The sequence below is a fragment of the Diabrotica undecimpunctata genome, chromosome 1 (genome assembly GCF_040954645.1).
Source record: "Diabrotica undecimpunctata isolate CICGRU chromosome 1, icDiaUnde3, whole genome shotgun sequence".
Taxonomy (NCBI): domain Eukaryota; kingdom Metazoa; phylum Arthropoda; class Insecta; order Coleoptera; family Chrysomelidae; genus Diabrotica; species Diabrotica undecimpunctata.
The window spans coordinates 70,550,185-70,568,701 of NC_092803.1; the positions used below are offsets into that span (position 1 = coordinate 70,550,185).

General features: G+C 37.5%; 1 protein-coding gene across 1 annotated transcript; it reads right to left on the reverse strand.

The window, feature by feature from the left end:
* Window positions 1–15,168: 15,168 nt before the first annotated feature.
* Window positions 15,169–15,750, reverse strand: LOC140452935 (uncharacterized). The gene has a single exon (XM_072547271.1). It carries the CDS (start codon window positions 15,748–15,750, stop codon window positions 15,169–15,171), a length of 582 nt encoding a protein of 193 aa, XP_072403372.1.
* Window positions 15,751–18,517: the final 2,767 nt, after the last annotated feature.

Consider the following 18,517-nt stretch of genomic DNA (forward strand, 5'->3'; position numbering starts at 1 on the left):
TAACTAGTGGTAAGGAACCTGATAGAGAAGTCTGCAGTATACAACGATCCATTGGCACTAATATTCGTAGACTACGAGAAAGCATTCGATACCAAAAGCCAGCAGAAAATGTTAAAAGTATCGACAGAATGCAGAATAGACCATCGCTACACTAACACAATCAAATATATCTACCAAAATGCCACAGCTAGCGTAAGACTATCATGAACAAGAAACAAATAAATTCTGTATACAGCGAGGAGTACGGTAAGGAGACACAGTATCTCCAAAACTATTCACGACGCTTTTGGAACATACTTGTAAGGTATAAGGATAACGAGTATGGTATCAACATATCAACGTATCAAATGGATAGAAGCTCAGCCATTTCAGATTCGCAGACGACATCGTCCTTGTAGACGATCGCATGGATGATGCAATAATAATGTTGGAAAAATTATATCACGCTTCCGTGGATTGTTAATTATATCACTAAAGATTAACACGAACGATTAACGCAAATAATGACTAATCTAGTGCTAAATCGAAATATTACTGTTGATGGAACGGATATTGTGCAGACTGCATCATATAAGTACTTAGGACATGAAATTTGGTTGGTCATAGATAACCAAACATGTGAGCTTCCACGTCGCATAGGATTAGCCTGGGCAGCGTTTCTTAAATTAAATTATGTATTTAAATCGGGCCTTCCTATTTTCCTCAAAACGAAAATCTTTGACCAATGTGTATTGTTACGATAAATATCATGGCCTGAAAATAACTGTAAAATATATGATGACTAATAATTCTGTTTTGTTGTAGAAATTTGGCGAAGGATCTAGATTCAAATTATGGTGAATCCTCCAACTAGATGTTCTCGACCATTCTAGTATATCAGGATTTCGTATATAAATACAACATTTTTATATGGAGGGACAGTTAATTCTGAAGACCCGCGCCGCGATATTTATTGTTACGCTCGCCTAAATAAATTATGTGTATTATTCGTTTAAATAAATTGATATAAATTATTGTGCCTTTTAATGAATTAAGATAAGAACAAGACATTATAAATTAAAGACTTAACAATTAATAAATTCACAACAAATGGTGTCAGAAGTGAGATCGAACATAAATTAGACTTATAATAATAATACAAGTGAATATAAAATAAATTGTGAAAATGACGACGATTTATGAGCTCACAGTGACGAATTTAAGAAGACATCTCGAAGACAGAGAATTAGCTTCTACCGGAAAAAAGGCTGAGTTAGTCCAACGACTAAAGAACGCTTTGCTAGAAGAAGGTCTAGATCCAGAGACTTATATATTTGAAGATGCTGTCCTCTCGTCGATTTCGAAAGTTTCCTCTGATGTAGCCAAAGTTTCCGGCGACATCGCATCATTGGAGAACAAAGTTTCTGACGATATTTCGAAAGTTTCTTCTGATGTAGCCAAAGTTTCCGGCGACATCGCTTCGTTGGAAGACAAAGTTTCTAACGAGATTTCTTCGCTGGAAAGCAAAGTCTCTGCTAACATCTCTTCGGAAATCTCTAAAGTCACTTCTGAGATGTCTGCCCTGGACGATAGAATATCTTCGTTAAAAAACCAAGTTGCTGCCGATATGTTGGCCTTCGAAGAAAAGATATGGAAAGAGATGGAAAAGAAGCTGGAGGAAACAGGGACGGCAGAGAGAGGAAACAATCCAATTACAGTGGAGATAAAAGAAGACGAGACGAAATGTAAGTTGGAGACACGGCCGAAATTTGAAGGAAGTGGAGGTTCTATTCATGTTAAAGTCCCAACTTTCGACGGAAAATCATCATGGAACAACTACATGAAACAGTTCGAATCAGCCGCAAGAGCGAATGGATGGTCTGAAAAAGAAAAGGCTGTAAACCTGACTATCGCCCTTCGAGGAGATGCCTTAGACGTGCTTCAGACCATAGCCGTAGAGGAGACCGATGATTTCGAACAACTGAAGAAGAGGTTAAATATGCGATATGGCCACGAACATTTGGAGCATGTATATCAGTCGCAGCTTAAAAATCGTAGACAGAAGAAAGATGAGGCTCTTCAAGAATATGAGGTAGATATTGCCAGATTAGTACGATATGCTTATCCAACAGCTCCCGAAGACATGATGGAAAAATTGGCCGTTCAAACGTTTATTGATGGTCTTCGTGATCATGAAATGCAGAGAACACTACGATTAGCTCGTCACAAGACGCTGGTTGATGTCTTATCCGCCGCCCTCGAATACGAGTCAGCTACGCAGGCCTCTGGCGGGTACAGTAAAGTTAGGACTGTAAAAGAGGAAGAAGATGAAGATAAACTTGACCAGCTCGTTAATATGATGAAAAGCATGACATATAAGAAAACGAAGACCATTAAATCAAGAAACTCACCATCAGGAAAACCAGAACGAGTCGGCTTTAGGGGAGCAGCTTCGACCCGGAACTTTTCCAAAGACCCTCTTATACTAATAGCTTCTTTGAAATGTCGTGAAGATAGTGTATATGTAGATGGAGACATAAATGGTAAAAAGCATACGTTGTTGGTGGATACCGGAGCGACCAGAACCATTATACGCCCGACAGTTATAAACAGCCGAAAGAAACTGTTACCAACGAGGTTGCGACTTCGGACCGCTACAGGTGAAAATGCCAACATTCATGGAGAAATCCAGGTACAATTGGGAATTGGAGCAGAAAAGTTTGTCCATACTGTTATAGTTGCTGACATCGAAGAGGATGTTATATTAGGAATGGACGTAATGAATATGCATGGATTTCAATTGGATTTTAAGAATAAGGTAATCAAAGTTGGCAACGAGGAAGTATTTCTCCATCCACATAATGACAACACTGTGCAAGCAGCCATTACAGAAGATACAGTCGTGCCTGCGAGAAGCGAAACGATCATAGTAGCGCGACTACAGGGAATTGTAGACGAAGGGACACCTGTTATGATGGAGCCTTGGAACCACGACGATGAGGTTGGCCGTGGAATCATAATTGGAAAGGAATTGGTGACTTCGGCCAAAGAAATTCCTGTGAGACTTATCAATGTCAACGACTACCCAGTGACCATCAAGAAAGAGACAAAGGTAGGAACTTGTGTACCTGTGACATCCATAATCCGTCAGGCGACAACATCTGATAATTCCAACGACAAATTCGACCAAATGGTTGCAGTTGCAGGACAGTCTCTAAATCAGATGGAGAAAAGGAAATTAAGGGAATTTCTTCGGCAGTATCGTGATATTTTCGTACCGAAAGGAGGAAAGACGGGAAGAACTACCGTTGTTAAGCATAAAATTGATACTGGTAATGCTAAGCCAATTCGTCAAACAGCTCGACGATTACCACAGGCGAAGAGAGAGGAAGCTGAAACGATTGTTCAAGAAATGAAGAAAGACGGGGTGATAGAACCTTCTACGAGCCCATGGGTCTCTCCGGTGGTCCTGGTTAAGAAGAAAAACGGAACGACGAGGTTCTGTGTGGATTACCGTTTGCTGAACAACGTTACCAAGAAAGATAGTTATCCTCTGCCTCGGATCGATGACACATTGGACACATTGGCTGGAAGTAAATTGTTTTCTACTTTAGATTTGAAGTCTGGATACTGGCAGGTAGAAATGGACCCAGTCGATAAAGAAAAGACAGCCTTCACCACAGGATCTGGATTGTGGCAATTCAACGTTATGCCATTTGGACTTTGTAATGCTCCTGCGACATTTGAGAGGCTTATGGAAAATGTGTTGAGAGGGTTATCTTGAAAACATGCCTGGTTTATTTAGATGACATAATCGTCTTGGGGGAGACATTCGAAGATCATTTGAGGAATTTAGAAAACGTTTTTAATCGACTTAAAGCTGCCCAATTGATGCTAAACCCCAAGAAGTGCCAGCTATTTCAAGGTAAAGTCAATTATCTGGGTCATATAGTCAGTAAAGAAGGAGTGGCCGTGGATAAGGGAAAAATCGATTCCATTAAGGAATGGCCAAAACCAACTGACAAACATCAAGTGAGAAGTTTTCTTGGACTATGTACTTACTACCGGAGGTTTATTAAGAAGTTTGCAGATATTGCTAAGCCATTAACGCGACTTACGGAGGAAGCAAGAGATTACCGCTGGGATATAGACTGCCAAAATGCCTTTGAAACGTTGAAAAAGCATTTAATAACAGCACCAATTTTAGGGTATCCACTGCCAGAAGGAGAGTTCATCTTAGATACGGATGCAAGTAATGTGGGAATTGGAGGAGTGCTGTCTCAGATTCAAGGAGGACAGGAACGAGTCCTCGGATATTTTAGTAAAGTTCTTTCAAAACCTGAACGGAATTATTGCGTCACGAGAAGAGAACTTCTGGCAGTAGTGAAATCAGTAGAGCACTTCTATCAATATCTCTATGGCAGAAAGTTTCTAATCCGAACCGACCATGCCGCCCTTAAGTGGTTGATGCAGTTTAAGAATCCAGAGGGTCAGATAGCCAGGTGGATCGAACGACTCCAAGAATACGATTTTAATATTGAGCACCGGGCCGGAGTTAGCCATAGAAACGCTGATTCTCTTTCCAGAAGGCCATGCCCAGCAGAGTGTTCCCACTGCAACAAAACGGAATCCAAGGAAGCAGCAGTGCTAAGAACGACGATTGTCAACGACGACTGGACGCCTACTAAGATAAGGGAAGAACAAGAGAGAGATCCAGTTATACAGAAAATCCGAAAATGGAAAGGGGAAAACCGTCGACCACCTTGGCAGGAAATATCAAACCTATGCTCAGTAGTTAAGACGTATTGGGCCCAGTGGGACTCCTTTATCATCTAAGATGGCTTGCTCAAACGAGTCCTGGAAAATGATGACGGTTCAGAGAAGAGAAGACAGTTGGTGATCCCAAAGAGCAGAATAGCCGAAGTACTTCGTCAGTTACACGACAGTCCATCGGGAGGTCATTTTGGTGTAAAGAAAACCCTTCAGCGAATTCGGGAACGGTTTTATTGGATGAACAGTTCCGACGATGTAAAAGACTGGTGTAAGAAATGTACTATTTGTGCCACGAGTAACGGGCCTTACCGAAAAAGGAGAGCTCCTATGAGACAATATAATGTTGGAAGCCCGTTTGAAAGAATAGCTTTGGACATCGCTGGGCCATTTCCAGAAAGTGAAAATGGAGGCAAGTACATGCTGGTAGTAATGGATTACTTCACTAAGTGGGTCGAGATTTACGCACTTCCAGACCAGAAGGCCGCCACCGTTGCAGATAAGTTGATCCAAGAATATATCAGCCGATTTGGAGTGCCTTTGGAGATCCATAGTGACCAAGGCAGGAACTTCGAAAGCGATCTATTTCAAGGAATATGTGATAGACTAGGCATGAAGAAAACAAGAACTACCGCGTATCATCCGCAATCGGATGGTATGGTAGAACGAATGAATAGGACAGTTGGCAAGTATTTGACAAAGATGGTGTCCGATCATCAGCGAGACTGGGACCAATACCTTCCGTTCTTCACCATGGCCTACAGATCTGCTGTTAACGAATCAACAGGCCAGACACCAGCCAGAGTCCTATTCGGACGCGAAATGCGACTACCTTGTGATCTAGAGTTTGGGTGTCGACCTGAAGAAGATGTAGCAGGTGAAGATTATGTGATCGAATTACGAAGAAGAATGGACGATGTACATGAGTTGGTCCGTTCTTACCTTCAGATCGCTAGCGACCGAATGAAGAAACGGTACGATACACAAGCCGAAAAGGGTTGCTTTAAGAAGAACGACAAAGTATGGCTGTATAATCCCAAGAAGCGAAAAGGTTGTTCTCCCAAATTGCAGCAGTTTTGGGAAGGTCCATACCTCATCATGGAGAAGATCAACGATGTCATCTATCGAATAAGCAAGATTCCGAGGGGAAAGCCGATGATAGTACACCATAACCGGCTGGCGTCTTTCGAAGGTGACCACGACGTAGATGAAGAAGTGGAAGTAAACCAAGTCCAAGACGTGTCTGACCTCACGTTTGAGGAATTCATGGGTGCCTATGGAGGTACCGGTAAAGCAAGACATGGTGTTACCACTGAAGAAAAGCAAGATCTACTCGCGCTCTCCGATGACTACTCGCTGGCCCTTACCATCCCGGCCAGTATCAAAGACGCACCAGGGTTGGCATCCGTCTTTCGAAGGAAGTTTGGTCGAGTTGCAGAACTTCAATGCCAGGTGCCAGCTCCCGGTAAAACCTTGAAACTCCAAGATGCATCGCGTTGCCTTTTCTACCTGGTAACAAAAGACACTGCCCGTGACCAACCTACCTACCGAGATGTATGGGAAGCCTTACTTCAATTGAGAGAGCACGTACTGGAGTCCGACGTGCAAAAGTTAGCCATGCCAAAGTTGGAGTGCCGCCAATTGGATTGGAGGGTTATCCGAAATATGGTGGAGGAGATCTTCAAAGACACCGAAGCCCAGGTGTTAGTCTGTTGCAATCCGCTAAGTACCTTGTGCGGAGAGAAAACCGTCCCTTGTCATTTTTATACAACTGGAAGTTGTAAGAGAGGGTTCAGTTGCCGATACCAGCATACGGTTCCGGTTCCAGTCCCGACAAGGTTCCAGGAGGAACCATCTTTTAAGAGGGGGGCAATGTTACGATAAATATCATGGCCTGAAAATAACTGTAAAATATATGATGACTAATAATTCTGTTTTGTTGTAGAAATTTGGCGAAGGATCTAGATTCAAATTATGGTGAATCCTCCAACTAGATGTTCTCGACCATTCTAGTATATCAGGATTTCGTATATAAATACAACATTTTTATATGGAGGGACAGTTAATTCTGAAGACCCGCGCCGCGATATTTATTGTTACGCTCGCCTAAATAAATTATGTGTATTATTCGTTTAAATAAATTGATATAAATTATTGTGCCTTTTAATGAATTAAGATAAGAACAAGACATTATAAATTAAAGACTTAACAATTAATAAATTCACAACAGTATTACCTATACTTACTTATAGAGCGGAAACATTAACACTCACAAAAAAGGTAGTGAATAAGATTTGAGTGACACAGAGAGCTATGGAACGCCATATGTTGAGAATCTCTCTGAGAAACCGAATCCCAAACGAAGAAACACGTCGTAAAACAACAATATCAGACGCTATCGAAAAAATTGCGTCGCTAAAACAAAATTGGGCAGTACCCGGCGCCAGATTGTCAAACAACCGATGGATAAAACGTATTGTCTAGTGAAGACCAAGACAAGAAGCACTATGAAGTACAGGACGCCCACCAATAACATGGACTGAAGACCTCAAGCTTATTACCAATAACTGGATGCAAGCTGCACAGGGATAGATGAAAAGAGCTGAGGGAAATCTAAATCGCGTAGTGAACGCGTACAGATTGATGATGATGATAGTACATAAACTAAACTTAAACTTAAATGTAATTTCTATTAATTTTGTCAACGTTAGTCATAGGTAGGTAATAAACAAATACGTGTGCAAGTGTTTAAACAAACAGCATCTCAGCAAAATAATAAATTACTAATTATTTAATGCAGTGTACCATGGATCCCATAAGAGTATCACGAAGTATACAAATTGTCGTTCCATCGCCTCACAAAATTTAACGTCTAAATAGAGTTCTAGGTTATCCAAAAGAGGACAGCAATTTTTTTCACGGGTATCCCAGATGGAGAAACCGCGATAAGGAAACACCGTTTGCCAAGTCGGCAGCAGATCGTCCGACACACACACAAAACCCAATTATGGAGAGTCAGTGATCAAGACCAAAAACCAAGATGGTCGCTGAACGGGCACACATTTGAAGAAAAGGCAATTCTATAATTTCACACAAAGAATTGTGAACCAGAAAGAAATTAGCACGATTCCACCGAGTCTAAAGCGACATCGCCACAAAAAGACCTCTGCAATGCCCCATTTCCCAGAGCATCTAATGCTAAAAACAAGTAAAGCCGTCCCAATGTTATGCCTGCGATTGGGGAGGGAAGGAGGTAGGTTGGCGTTACCGTCTTCACGAGGAGTGACCTTTTTGATCCTCGGACATGAGAACACCTTACATCGCCACAAAAAAACCTCTGCAATGCCCCATTTCCCAGAGCATCTAATGCTAAAAACAAGTAAAGCCGTCCCAATGTTATGCCTGCGATTGGGGAGGGAAGGAGGTAGGTTGGCGTTACAGTCTTCACGAGGAGTGACCTTTTTGATCCTCGGACATGAGAACACCTTACTTCGAAAATCTCATGTCCCCTGTAGCTGGGATTTACTTTGAAGATCAACATAAAATTGGCGAAATAGTATAGGATTATAATCTTGATACTGCACTGAAGGCACATATATATAAAGAACATAAAAAATATGAAAATAGGAAATATAGAGCAAAAAATGAAAGATAAGTCGAAATAGTTGACGCACCATATATTCTAAAGAAACATTCATAATGAGAAGATCACACACAAAAGTAATTTTTAAATGAAAAAGCTACAACTTTTGTGGAAAAATACCAATTATATTGATCCATTTTTCTCTCGGTATTTTCAGTCAGTTAATAATGTTCTGTAATATCAACACCATCTCTATGTTCTGTGTAAGCAGAAGAAGTGTCGTCCGCTTCTGTTTTTTCATTTCGGAAACTTGCTTTTAAGTGTTTTGTTATTAAGATAAGGGTTTATTAGAACCGAATTATTTAGAGACTTAACTTTGAAGATGAAACTCGATGAGGAGGGTTAGTGGGAAAAGCGAGACCCTCGAAAAAAACACGATTAGAGTATTTATTTGGAATTTTTATGATGCTCATTTTATTTTTTATTTTTATGCAGAGGAAGTTAATGCCAAAGATTAAAGTTTTGATCGAATAAATTTGTCTATTAGTTATCAAACCTTATCCTATCCATTTTGGGATATAAACCTTATTTTTTACACTGACATTTATTCAGTTCTGTTATCAAAACTATCTTGCTAACTATCTTACTCCAGCATATGGAATCTCTCTCATTTTATAGTACGTTCCACATCACTTTCTAAAATTAAAGGACCTGACAGTCTATTTAGGGTAGTGACTTATCCCACTACTCTAATTTGCTTACATGATTTTCGATATTTCACTTTTATGCACAATAAATCGTAACGAAGAACACTTCATCATACGTTGAGACACAAGTATACTTGGCAGAATATACAAGGCCAACAATCAACGATAACCTAATAACAAATAGAGAAATAATATCAAAACAGATTCTCGACGTAAGAGCTTTAAAAAACTGGGCAAATTTTTATAAAAATACCAATAATCAAGAAAAAAAAACATCCAAATACACTGAAAACCTAAACAAAGAGTCTCTCTCTTGTCGCTGATGATCAGAATATAAAATGGTTGTACAAAGAATGCTTAGAGCAAAAGTATAAGAAAAATCCAGTTACAAGGGGTAAAATGTAAACGAGATGTGGACAAAAATAGAATGTAACATAATTCTGGCTGCAAAAGAAAATATAGGAGCCAGGAAAATGAACTATAAGACAACAAAAATATCAAAGACATGATTCAATAGCCAAATATAAGTTACGGCATTAGAAAAGAGGCAAGCTACCAGCAATATACAGCAAAAATACAAGAAACAACACTAAGAAAAGATGCACAAAAAGAGACTATTGGATACGATTCACCAAAGAGATGAAACACGACCTATAGGTAAAGGGTGTCCAGAAACTCTCCTGATAAACGAAAACCGGAAATTTCTCAGATAATTTTAAGATGATTTAACCCAATTCACCTAGTCCGAAAATGCTTCCTAAAATAGCTAGAGCTCTTTGAAGATGGCGTCTTGTAAATAGTTTTTTTTTTAATACTTCCAGAAGCCATTTATTTAGAAAAACAAAAATTGGTACGATTATTTGTCCTTCAGAATTAAATCGATTCCATTAATTGCGAATTTCTAGTACCGTTCATAGGCGTCCGTTTTAGGTAGGTCAACGGTTATTTTAACACATAACTTTTTTGTCTTTAACTTTTAACCATTTGTGATACTAGATTATTAAATTTTTAGGTATTCTAATACTAAAAGGTCCTCTTACTTCAAGTCTGTAGGATGCACCGTTTTCTAGAAAAATCGATTCGAAAATTTTTCGTTTTTTCATTAGTTTTAAAATCAGTATAAAACAAAATTTTATTAAAAGTTTTTAAAAACAAAGTATTTATTACGATGGAACGAGTAACCCAAAAGAAGAAGTATTAAAGGTAGATAGTAATAAAAGATGCTTAATGTGATGACCGTTAGTCTCTATGCATAAATTTTCCATTTTGCTTAGAAAACGCCGAATTATTCCAAAAATTCCGAAAGTTATTTCTAAATTCCTTGCAAGCATCTTGTATCCTTAGTCAGAGTTGTGCACGATTTTGTATTGGAATGGAATAAACAAATGCTTTTATATATTCTCAGGTACAAGTGGCTTTCCTAGTTGAAGAAATTCTAGTACATTCCTGCTAAAGTTAGCCGGAGAACCGTCATGTAGAAACCATAATTAATTTCAATTTTAGTTTAAGTTTAGATAGTTTCAATTTCCACTTCGGAAATTGAAACGTCAATAAACGTATTTTAACCTTTAATTGTGGCTTATTCCCATTTAAATAGTAATTAATTTAAAATGCCACAAGAAAATAGCTTCAGAACAATATTTAGAAACCATAAGTTTTGCCGAATATTGAAAGGCACATCATTTAACAAATCGGGTAAAACATTTTGCAGAAAATGTAAATAAGCCTATTTAAACGAGCACGCAATTCCACGGGTCCAAGTAGATAATCGTCAACTACTCCTATCCAGACGTTTATGCTAAACCTATGCTGATGCTTAAATTCTTAAACAACGTGGAGATTGTCACAAACCTATGAATAATAATGTGCATGATGTACATTAAAAATTTAATTTTTTGTAAATGTAGCTTCGTCGGAAAACATATTGCATTTGAAAAAATCTTTATTTTGATTTTTCTAATTTTTTAACCATATCACGAGCAGGAAAATCTCCTTCTAGCAGTGCTTGTTTCTTTGTTAAGTGAAAAGAATATAAATTTTAGTTGTGTAAGATATTTCCTGAGAAATATTTTGAAAATGTGGGATACAAATGGCAGATAGATAGATAGATTTCCTCAACTTTCATTAGAATTTTCATGTGCTGTTGTTACATCATGAAGTGGAGTTCTCGAGATATTAAACACTTACCATAATTATCCTAGGATATCACAATATTTTTTTTTTTCGATTATAACGCCATCTATCAACAGTTCGAAAATATATTTTTTATAAAAGTTACTTATTTTTTTTATGAGCAATTCAGATCTGTTATAAAAAATAGGTTACCCATTAGATTTCAAAGATTTCAAAGTTTTCTCCCTCCCCGCTCGAAGGGATGTGGCAGGGGGGTCGCGTTTGGTGTCATTCGATAGATTTTTAAAAAATATTGAACACGTGTTTTTCAATCCGATGTTAAATTCGCGAAATATTCGACCGTATCGCTTCTTTTAATACAAACTGTATAAAATAACTTAACAGTGGAGACAGTATTAGACCTACAGAAACAGGAGTGAAAGTGAAATAAAGTGATAACCATACATATATAAATGAATAAAGTAAAGTGATAATGAACATAAAAATCCCAAAAAAGAAATTAGGTATTGTTCGCTCACGATTAGTTTACCGTGAGATATATTTGCTATAAAAATACTATTTTATCAAATTAAAATAATATACGACGACAATTTTGATAGGACTTTTATTGACTAAGCTAAACGTGTGTACAGAATTGAGTTTCGATTGATACTCCTAAAAATACATTACAAAACGTCTAACAGAAGCTCCTAGTGGAGGGGAGGGCGTTTCTAAAAACTATAAAATTTTATCTTGGGAAAGCACGAATTGTCCTTCTCAGAAATACATAAATACATGGCGGGCACGAAAAAAATTTCTAAAGATTATTATTATTATCATTATTATCTACAAATTTTCCCCAGAAATATGAAAACTGATAAACATTTTAATCTTTTAATAGATTTCTGGAAGCTAATTTACCCAAACTTTAAGAATTACCGATATCAATCTAAAATAATAAAGTAAAATCGACAAACAACATGAAGTAAATTATAATGGGACGGAACATGCCGCCTGCCTTGAACTATTGAAGTTCAAAATGAAGTTGTCGGTTGACGTCGATAATCTAGCTGATCGGAAGTGGACACAACTTCTTCACGCAGCGTCTATACTCTCCAGTTTTGAATTTCAAAGTTGCCACTCTGACAATGCCGTCCTCCCCAGGGTGCACCGACGTGATGCGTCCAACTGCCCATTGTAACGGTGGCAAATTGTCCTCAAGAATGAACACCAAAGCGTCGACCACTATTCCATTATCAGTAGCATTAACATTATTGCTGCTGATCAATTGATGAAGATATTCCTTATACCATCGTTTCCAGAAGTGCTGCTTCAACTGCTGGGCGTGCTGCCAAGCTGATAATTTATTGGCTGACATATCCAAAAAGTCAGTCTCAGGATAGCTTCTCCAGCGTCTCCAGGGGTAAGGGTAAGAAGGTCATTTGGGTTAGACGACATAGGAGAAATAGGACGAGAATTTAATATTGCTTCTATTTCAATAAGATAGGTTTCTAATTATTCATATGTTAACAAAGTATCACCTACAGTGCGAATTAAATGATTTTTAACTTAACCGCGGCTTTCCAAATTCCTCCAAAGTGGGGAGATTTGGGCGGTATAAAATGCCAAGCGAACCTTTCAGCATCCGAAAATTTTCTAATGGCATTTTGATAATCTGACGAGTTAAATAATTCATACAGCTCGCGACTTGCTCCCACGAAATTGGTAGCGTTATCCGAATATACTTCTGCACATTTTCCTCGTCTAGCACAAAACCGACAAAAGCTAGCTAAAAATGCTTCGGTGGTTAAGTCGCTTACTAGTTCTAAATGAACTGCTCGTGTAGACATGCATACGTACACTGCGACATATATCTTGCGGAACCTTTTCTCCTTGATAAACAAAGGACCGCAATAATCGACTCCAGTTTTAAGAAAAGGTCAAGAAGGAGTTACTCGGTATTCGGGAAGGATACCCATCTTATGATTAGCCGGACGAGGTTTTACGCGAAAACAAGGGATTCATCGATGTAAAATTTTTCCAGTTACATTACGTCCGTCTAAAGGCCAATAAATTTGGCACATGGAGTATAAGGCGGTTTGGGGACCAGCATGTTTTAATTTTACGTGTTCTTCACGTATAATTAATCGAGTAATGTAATGATTAGCTGGCAGCAAGATTGGAAGTTTTTGCGACTCAGATAACGAGGATTGATTAAGTCTGCCACCAACCCTTAAGATTCTGTTGCTATCTAGGAATGGATTCAAAGGCACCAATTTACCTTTACCAATAACGAAATCCTTGTTTTTTAAAGAATTAATTTCTTTTGAAAATTCCGAGAATTGCGTCATCTTAATTATTAAAGATTGCGAATCGACCAACTCTTGAGCATTTAGCTCGTTTAAATTGCACTTATTTTTTCCCTTCAACTTTGCGTTGAAAATAAATCGACGAACATAGGCAATCACGCGAATTAATTTATGCATCGAGCTATATTTTTCTAAAATATTATTATTATTCAACAAAACCTGCATACACTTTATTGATTGAGGCCTTACCATTTCTAGTTTGGGAATTTCGATCGAATCCAAAACTCCTTTTGGCCATGAAGACTGGGTTCGCGATAACCAAGACGGACCGATTTGCCAAATATTATTTTCTAAAAATTCGGAGGGAAGTTGACCGCGCGATAAAAAATCTGCCGGGTTGTCTAACGAGAAAACATGCTGCCAATGACACCGATTAGTTAATATTTGTATTTATGCAACCCGGTTGGCGACAAATGTGCGAAGAAGATACGGCTGGGTATTTATCCAGGGAAGAGTGATTGTCGAGTCAGACCAAAAGTAAGTACCGCTGACTTCCAGTAAAAGATAATGCTGACGCGTTGCATAGAGCCGAGCTAGAAATAAAGCGCCGCATAACTCCAATCGCGGTAACGATATTGAGCTGAGGGGGGCCACGCGAGATTTTGCACAAATCAATCGCACAAAAATATTTCCCTCAGCATCAACAGAACGACAATAAAGACAAGCGCCATAAGCTTTTTCGCTGGCATCGCAAAATCCATGAATTTGGATATCGACGGGATTTGGTATTGTAATACAACGAGAAAAATTTAAATGTTCGATAAGTTTTAATTGAGCCTGAAATGACAACCATAAATCGTGAATTTTGAGCGGAAGTGATTCATCTCAGGTTACTCCCGATTTCCAGCACACTTGCATAATTATTTTTGCGTATACGATAACTGGGCCCAACAATCAGCGGATCAAACAATTTTGCGATTTGCGACAAAATAGAGCGTTTCGTTACAGTTGCGATACTTGAAATGTCCGACTTATAACATAGAGTATCTTCGCGAGAACTCCATTGAATTCTTAATGCGTTTATGGTGGCATCAGGATCTAGAGACATGTGAGTACTCTCATCGTGTTTATTTTGATCAACTATTAAAGAGCTATTTGAGGCCCATTTTTGAAGAAAAAAAACCGCCTTTTTTTAACAATGCGATAAGATCTTCTCGCAAAGCGGACGCTTCTGCACGAGTCTTTGCACTAGTGAGAAGATCACCGACGTAAAAGTCTCTGTTTAATGCGATAGCTGCGAGAGGATGCGCAAAACCCTCATCTTGAGCTAATTGCTTAAAAACCCGAGTTGATGAATATGATGCTGGAGCGGTACCGTACGTGACAGTATTAAGAATGTACGTTTTGATTGCCTCTTGTGGATTTTTCCGAAATAAATTTTTTTGATATACTGTGTCATCGGGATGTACAAGAATTAAGCAATATATTTTCTCTGCGTCGGCTGCCAATACGAATATATGTTGACGATAACGAAGAAGAATGACAAATAAGTCATCCTGCAGCTTGGGACCGACCATGAAGGTATCATCGAGCAATATTTCCGTTGACGTTTTTGCCGAGCCGTCAAAAACTACGTGAGTTTTAGTTGTGAGACTATTTTGTTTTAATACCGCGTGATGAGGAAGATAAAATCCAATTTCTTGGCCATTTACATCATTCGTATAAGAAATGTGTGGTAATTTCTCATACTTAGTCCTGCAGACTGCAAAAAAGCAGAATAGTCCATCTGCAAAACAGGGTCTTTACTAAAACGATTTTCTAGCGAATAAAAGCGTTTTAACGCGCTATTGTATGAATCACCTAATTTAGATTTTTTGTCATTAAATGGCAACCTTACGATGTATCTACCATTAACATCTCGAGTAGTGTGACATTGGTAATGCTCTTCGCATGCCTTTTCTTCCGGTGACAAAATTTTGATGCTTGGAATATCTTTCATTTCCCAGAAGCGATTTAAATTGAAGTCCGACATTGGACTATTATGACACGAAATATGGTGCAATCGAGACGAATTTTTTATTTCACCTGCAACAATCCAACCCAGTTGAGTTTTTTGGAGAACAGCATTAGGCTGATTTTTCAACGATATTTGACCTACACTGAGCAGTTTGTAAAACAATTTGACTCCCAAAAGAGTATCTACTTTTGCAGGTTTGCAAAATTCAGGATCAGCTAACATGATATTTTTTGGTATTTCGAGTTGAGTAGGATTTATTTGAATCGACGGCATTGTTTTGCTGATTTGACAGATTTTTGAAATTTGTTAAAACGCGATTTGATTGTAGCATGAGCAGAATTTGTTATTTTAGTCGATAAATCATCTATCCCGGAAACTTATATTAACGGGTTTTTGATCTAGATTCAAAAATTGAGCCACGAATTCGGTAATAAAATGTGCTTGAGAACCAGCGTCCAAAAACACTCGACAAGTTTTAGCTTTTCCGCGACCGTTTAGGATATCTACCACCGCGGTAGCTAATAGTATTTCCGTGGATAAATGAGCGTGCAAATTTACGCTAGTACTAGGTGTATCCATGTTTGTATTTTTATTGTTATTCGAAGCTTTTTTTGGTTTATCGAAATGTAACAAACTATTGTGTTTTTGATGACAAATTCGACAGTTGGAAGCGGTGCATGGTAAGACGCGATGATTTTTGCGTAAACAATTAATACTCCATTCACCTTTATTTAGCAGCGTCGTAATGTTCAACAGGCGATAACGATGTGAATTCACGGCAGGAACTTACATAATGCTCACCTTCACAAAAAATACAACTATTTTGTGAAGTAGTTGCAGTATACGTTTGATGATTTCGCGAATGCAGAGTCACGTTCGACGATTTTGATATATTTGGTGGAGGATTTTTGATAGTAGCTTACTACTATCAAAAATTATGACAAACAACATGAAGTAAATTATAATGGGACGGAACAGGTATAACCTAAAAAGTAAAAACAGAAAATCTCCAGGACCAGATGACATACCAAATGCACTCTTGAAATATGGTGGAGAAGTGATCATTAAAAACAGAGGTACTTTCTCATGTACTTTTAAATAGCATTTACCAGACCAGTGGAGGACCAGCATTACCATAACAATACACAAAACAGGAAATATCAGAATGTTGAAAATCTGATCAACTATCGTAAAATCAAATTGTTCAATGCAATTCTTACCTGCTAACAAGGACATTTGCCAATATAATTAATGGAAAATATATGATTAGTTTTGCATTCTAGTTCACGTCCTCTCACGGTTACTAATTTAGTGTCGTTTGATCCTTGAGATCTTAAACCATACATCCCAATGAAGCCATCGGTCAAATTAAAAATCACCTAAAAATTAAATTAATAAACATTAATGCTCTTCAGTTTTTCTTATGGTTTTTTTCTCGTTTAGTTAATTAAGTTTTAATGTTGTTATCGTAGAGTTTTTAGAACATCAGAAAAACCTACAAAGTGTTTTGTAAGTATGAGCCCTGTTCATTTTTTACTGATATTCTTATATCATTATTTTTGTAGAGAACTGAGAATGCTTTTAAAGAATAATAAAAGAGAAACGCATTCTAATAAACTAAAGAAGTAGTTGACGTCTTTCATTTGCCAATAATTGACCCATCAAACCTTTGCAATTCACCTGTTGAATATATTTTAAACGAAGGAAATTTAAAATATTTAAATACTCCATATTTTATAATATCTTCACAATAAAAATAAAATTCAAGTTAATCCTAAGTGCTTACCTTTTCTCTATAAACAATAGGAACAGTTATAGACCATAAAATCTTTAACGAAACAAAACAAGGATTACCATATTAACTGAGTCCTTCCAAAAATTTGAAGCGATGGTATAAATATTCCAAGAACTCGGCTGTCGTCATTTTTGGTAAACCTTTTCGTGATAAAAGAAAGCTATTTTGTAACAGTATATTGTAATTCATCGATTTTTTTATTGTTTTTACCGTAAAATGAGGTGAAATGGATCCAAAGGGGCGAAATTGATAATTGCGAATGATTTTGAATATTTTAATTTTCCCTGAAATCTAAGAAGCTTAACAAACAGTTGACAACGTAGCTTTAGTTAGTAAACACTAGCATGAAACCTGTGATTGTTTAGTTGAAGTAAGTATATTTTATTTATGGAAAAAAGCTTGTTTTAATTATTGCTATATTTTTGATAAGTTTCTTTAGCTTCCTAACTTTCCGGTGTCTGAAAAAAACTACAAAAAAATGTGCGGTTTTAACTAATTATTCATTAATAGTTTCATAATTTACGCGAGAAATTTAAAAATTTATAATGGGATTATTTGATCAGGTTTGTGGGGCGAAATTGATTTCCACCGGGGGCGTGCGTTTTTTTCTGAAGAAATCTTAAATTGGTGCTTTCTTTTCAGAAAAAATGATTCGAAATTATATAAGAAAACTTGGTGCTTGTTCATATAAGTACTATGACGAAGTTAGGGTGGAAAATGCCCCCCAGAAAGGAATACGGCCGGTTTGCGCTCGAGCGTTTTGCGCCCTTACCTGAAATCGACCAGTTTGCGCTTTGCAATTTTCATAATAGAAATATCTAACTACTATAGTTTCCTTAATCGGCCGATTTGCGCTCTCTTGCAATATAATTTTAATTTCATTCTATAATAATAGTCTGGTGAACCTGCAATGAACAAACAAACATGTCAAATAAACAGAAACATCTTTTTCCTTTAGATTTGAAAAAAAAAATGTCAAATCAAAACTAACAAAATTATTAAATTTTTCTAATACTGTCGAACAACAGAGTGTTCTTTAATCTTTAATACCTCTGTTTATAATCCTTCTATCTGGAAGTTAATTGTTTAGATATAGTTAGTAACTAGAATTCCCAAAATGAGAGATCGCTGGAACTAACTTTCCTTTCCATCTCTTATAAAACTGGATTTTGAACAGGCAGTGATTGGTGCCTTAGAAAATTATTTTCCCGAAGCCAAAATTTCTGGTTGTAATTTTCATTTCAA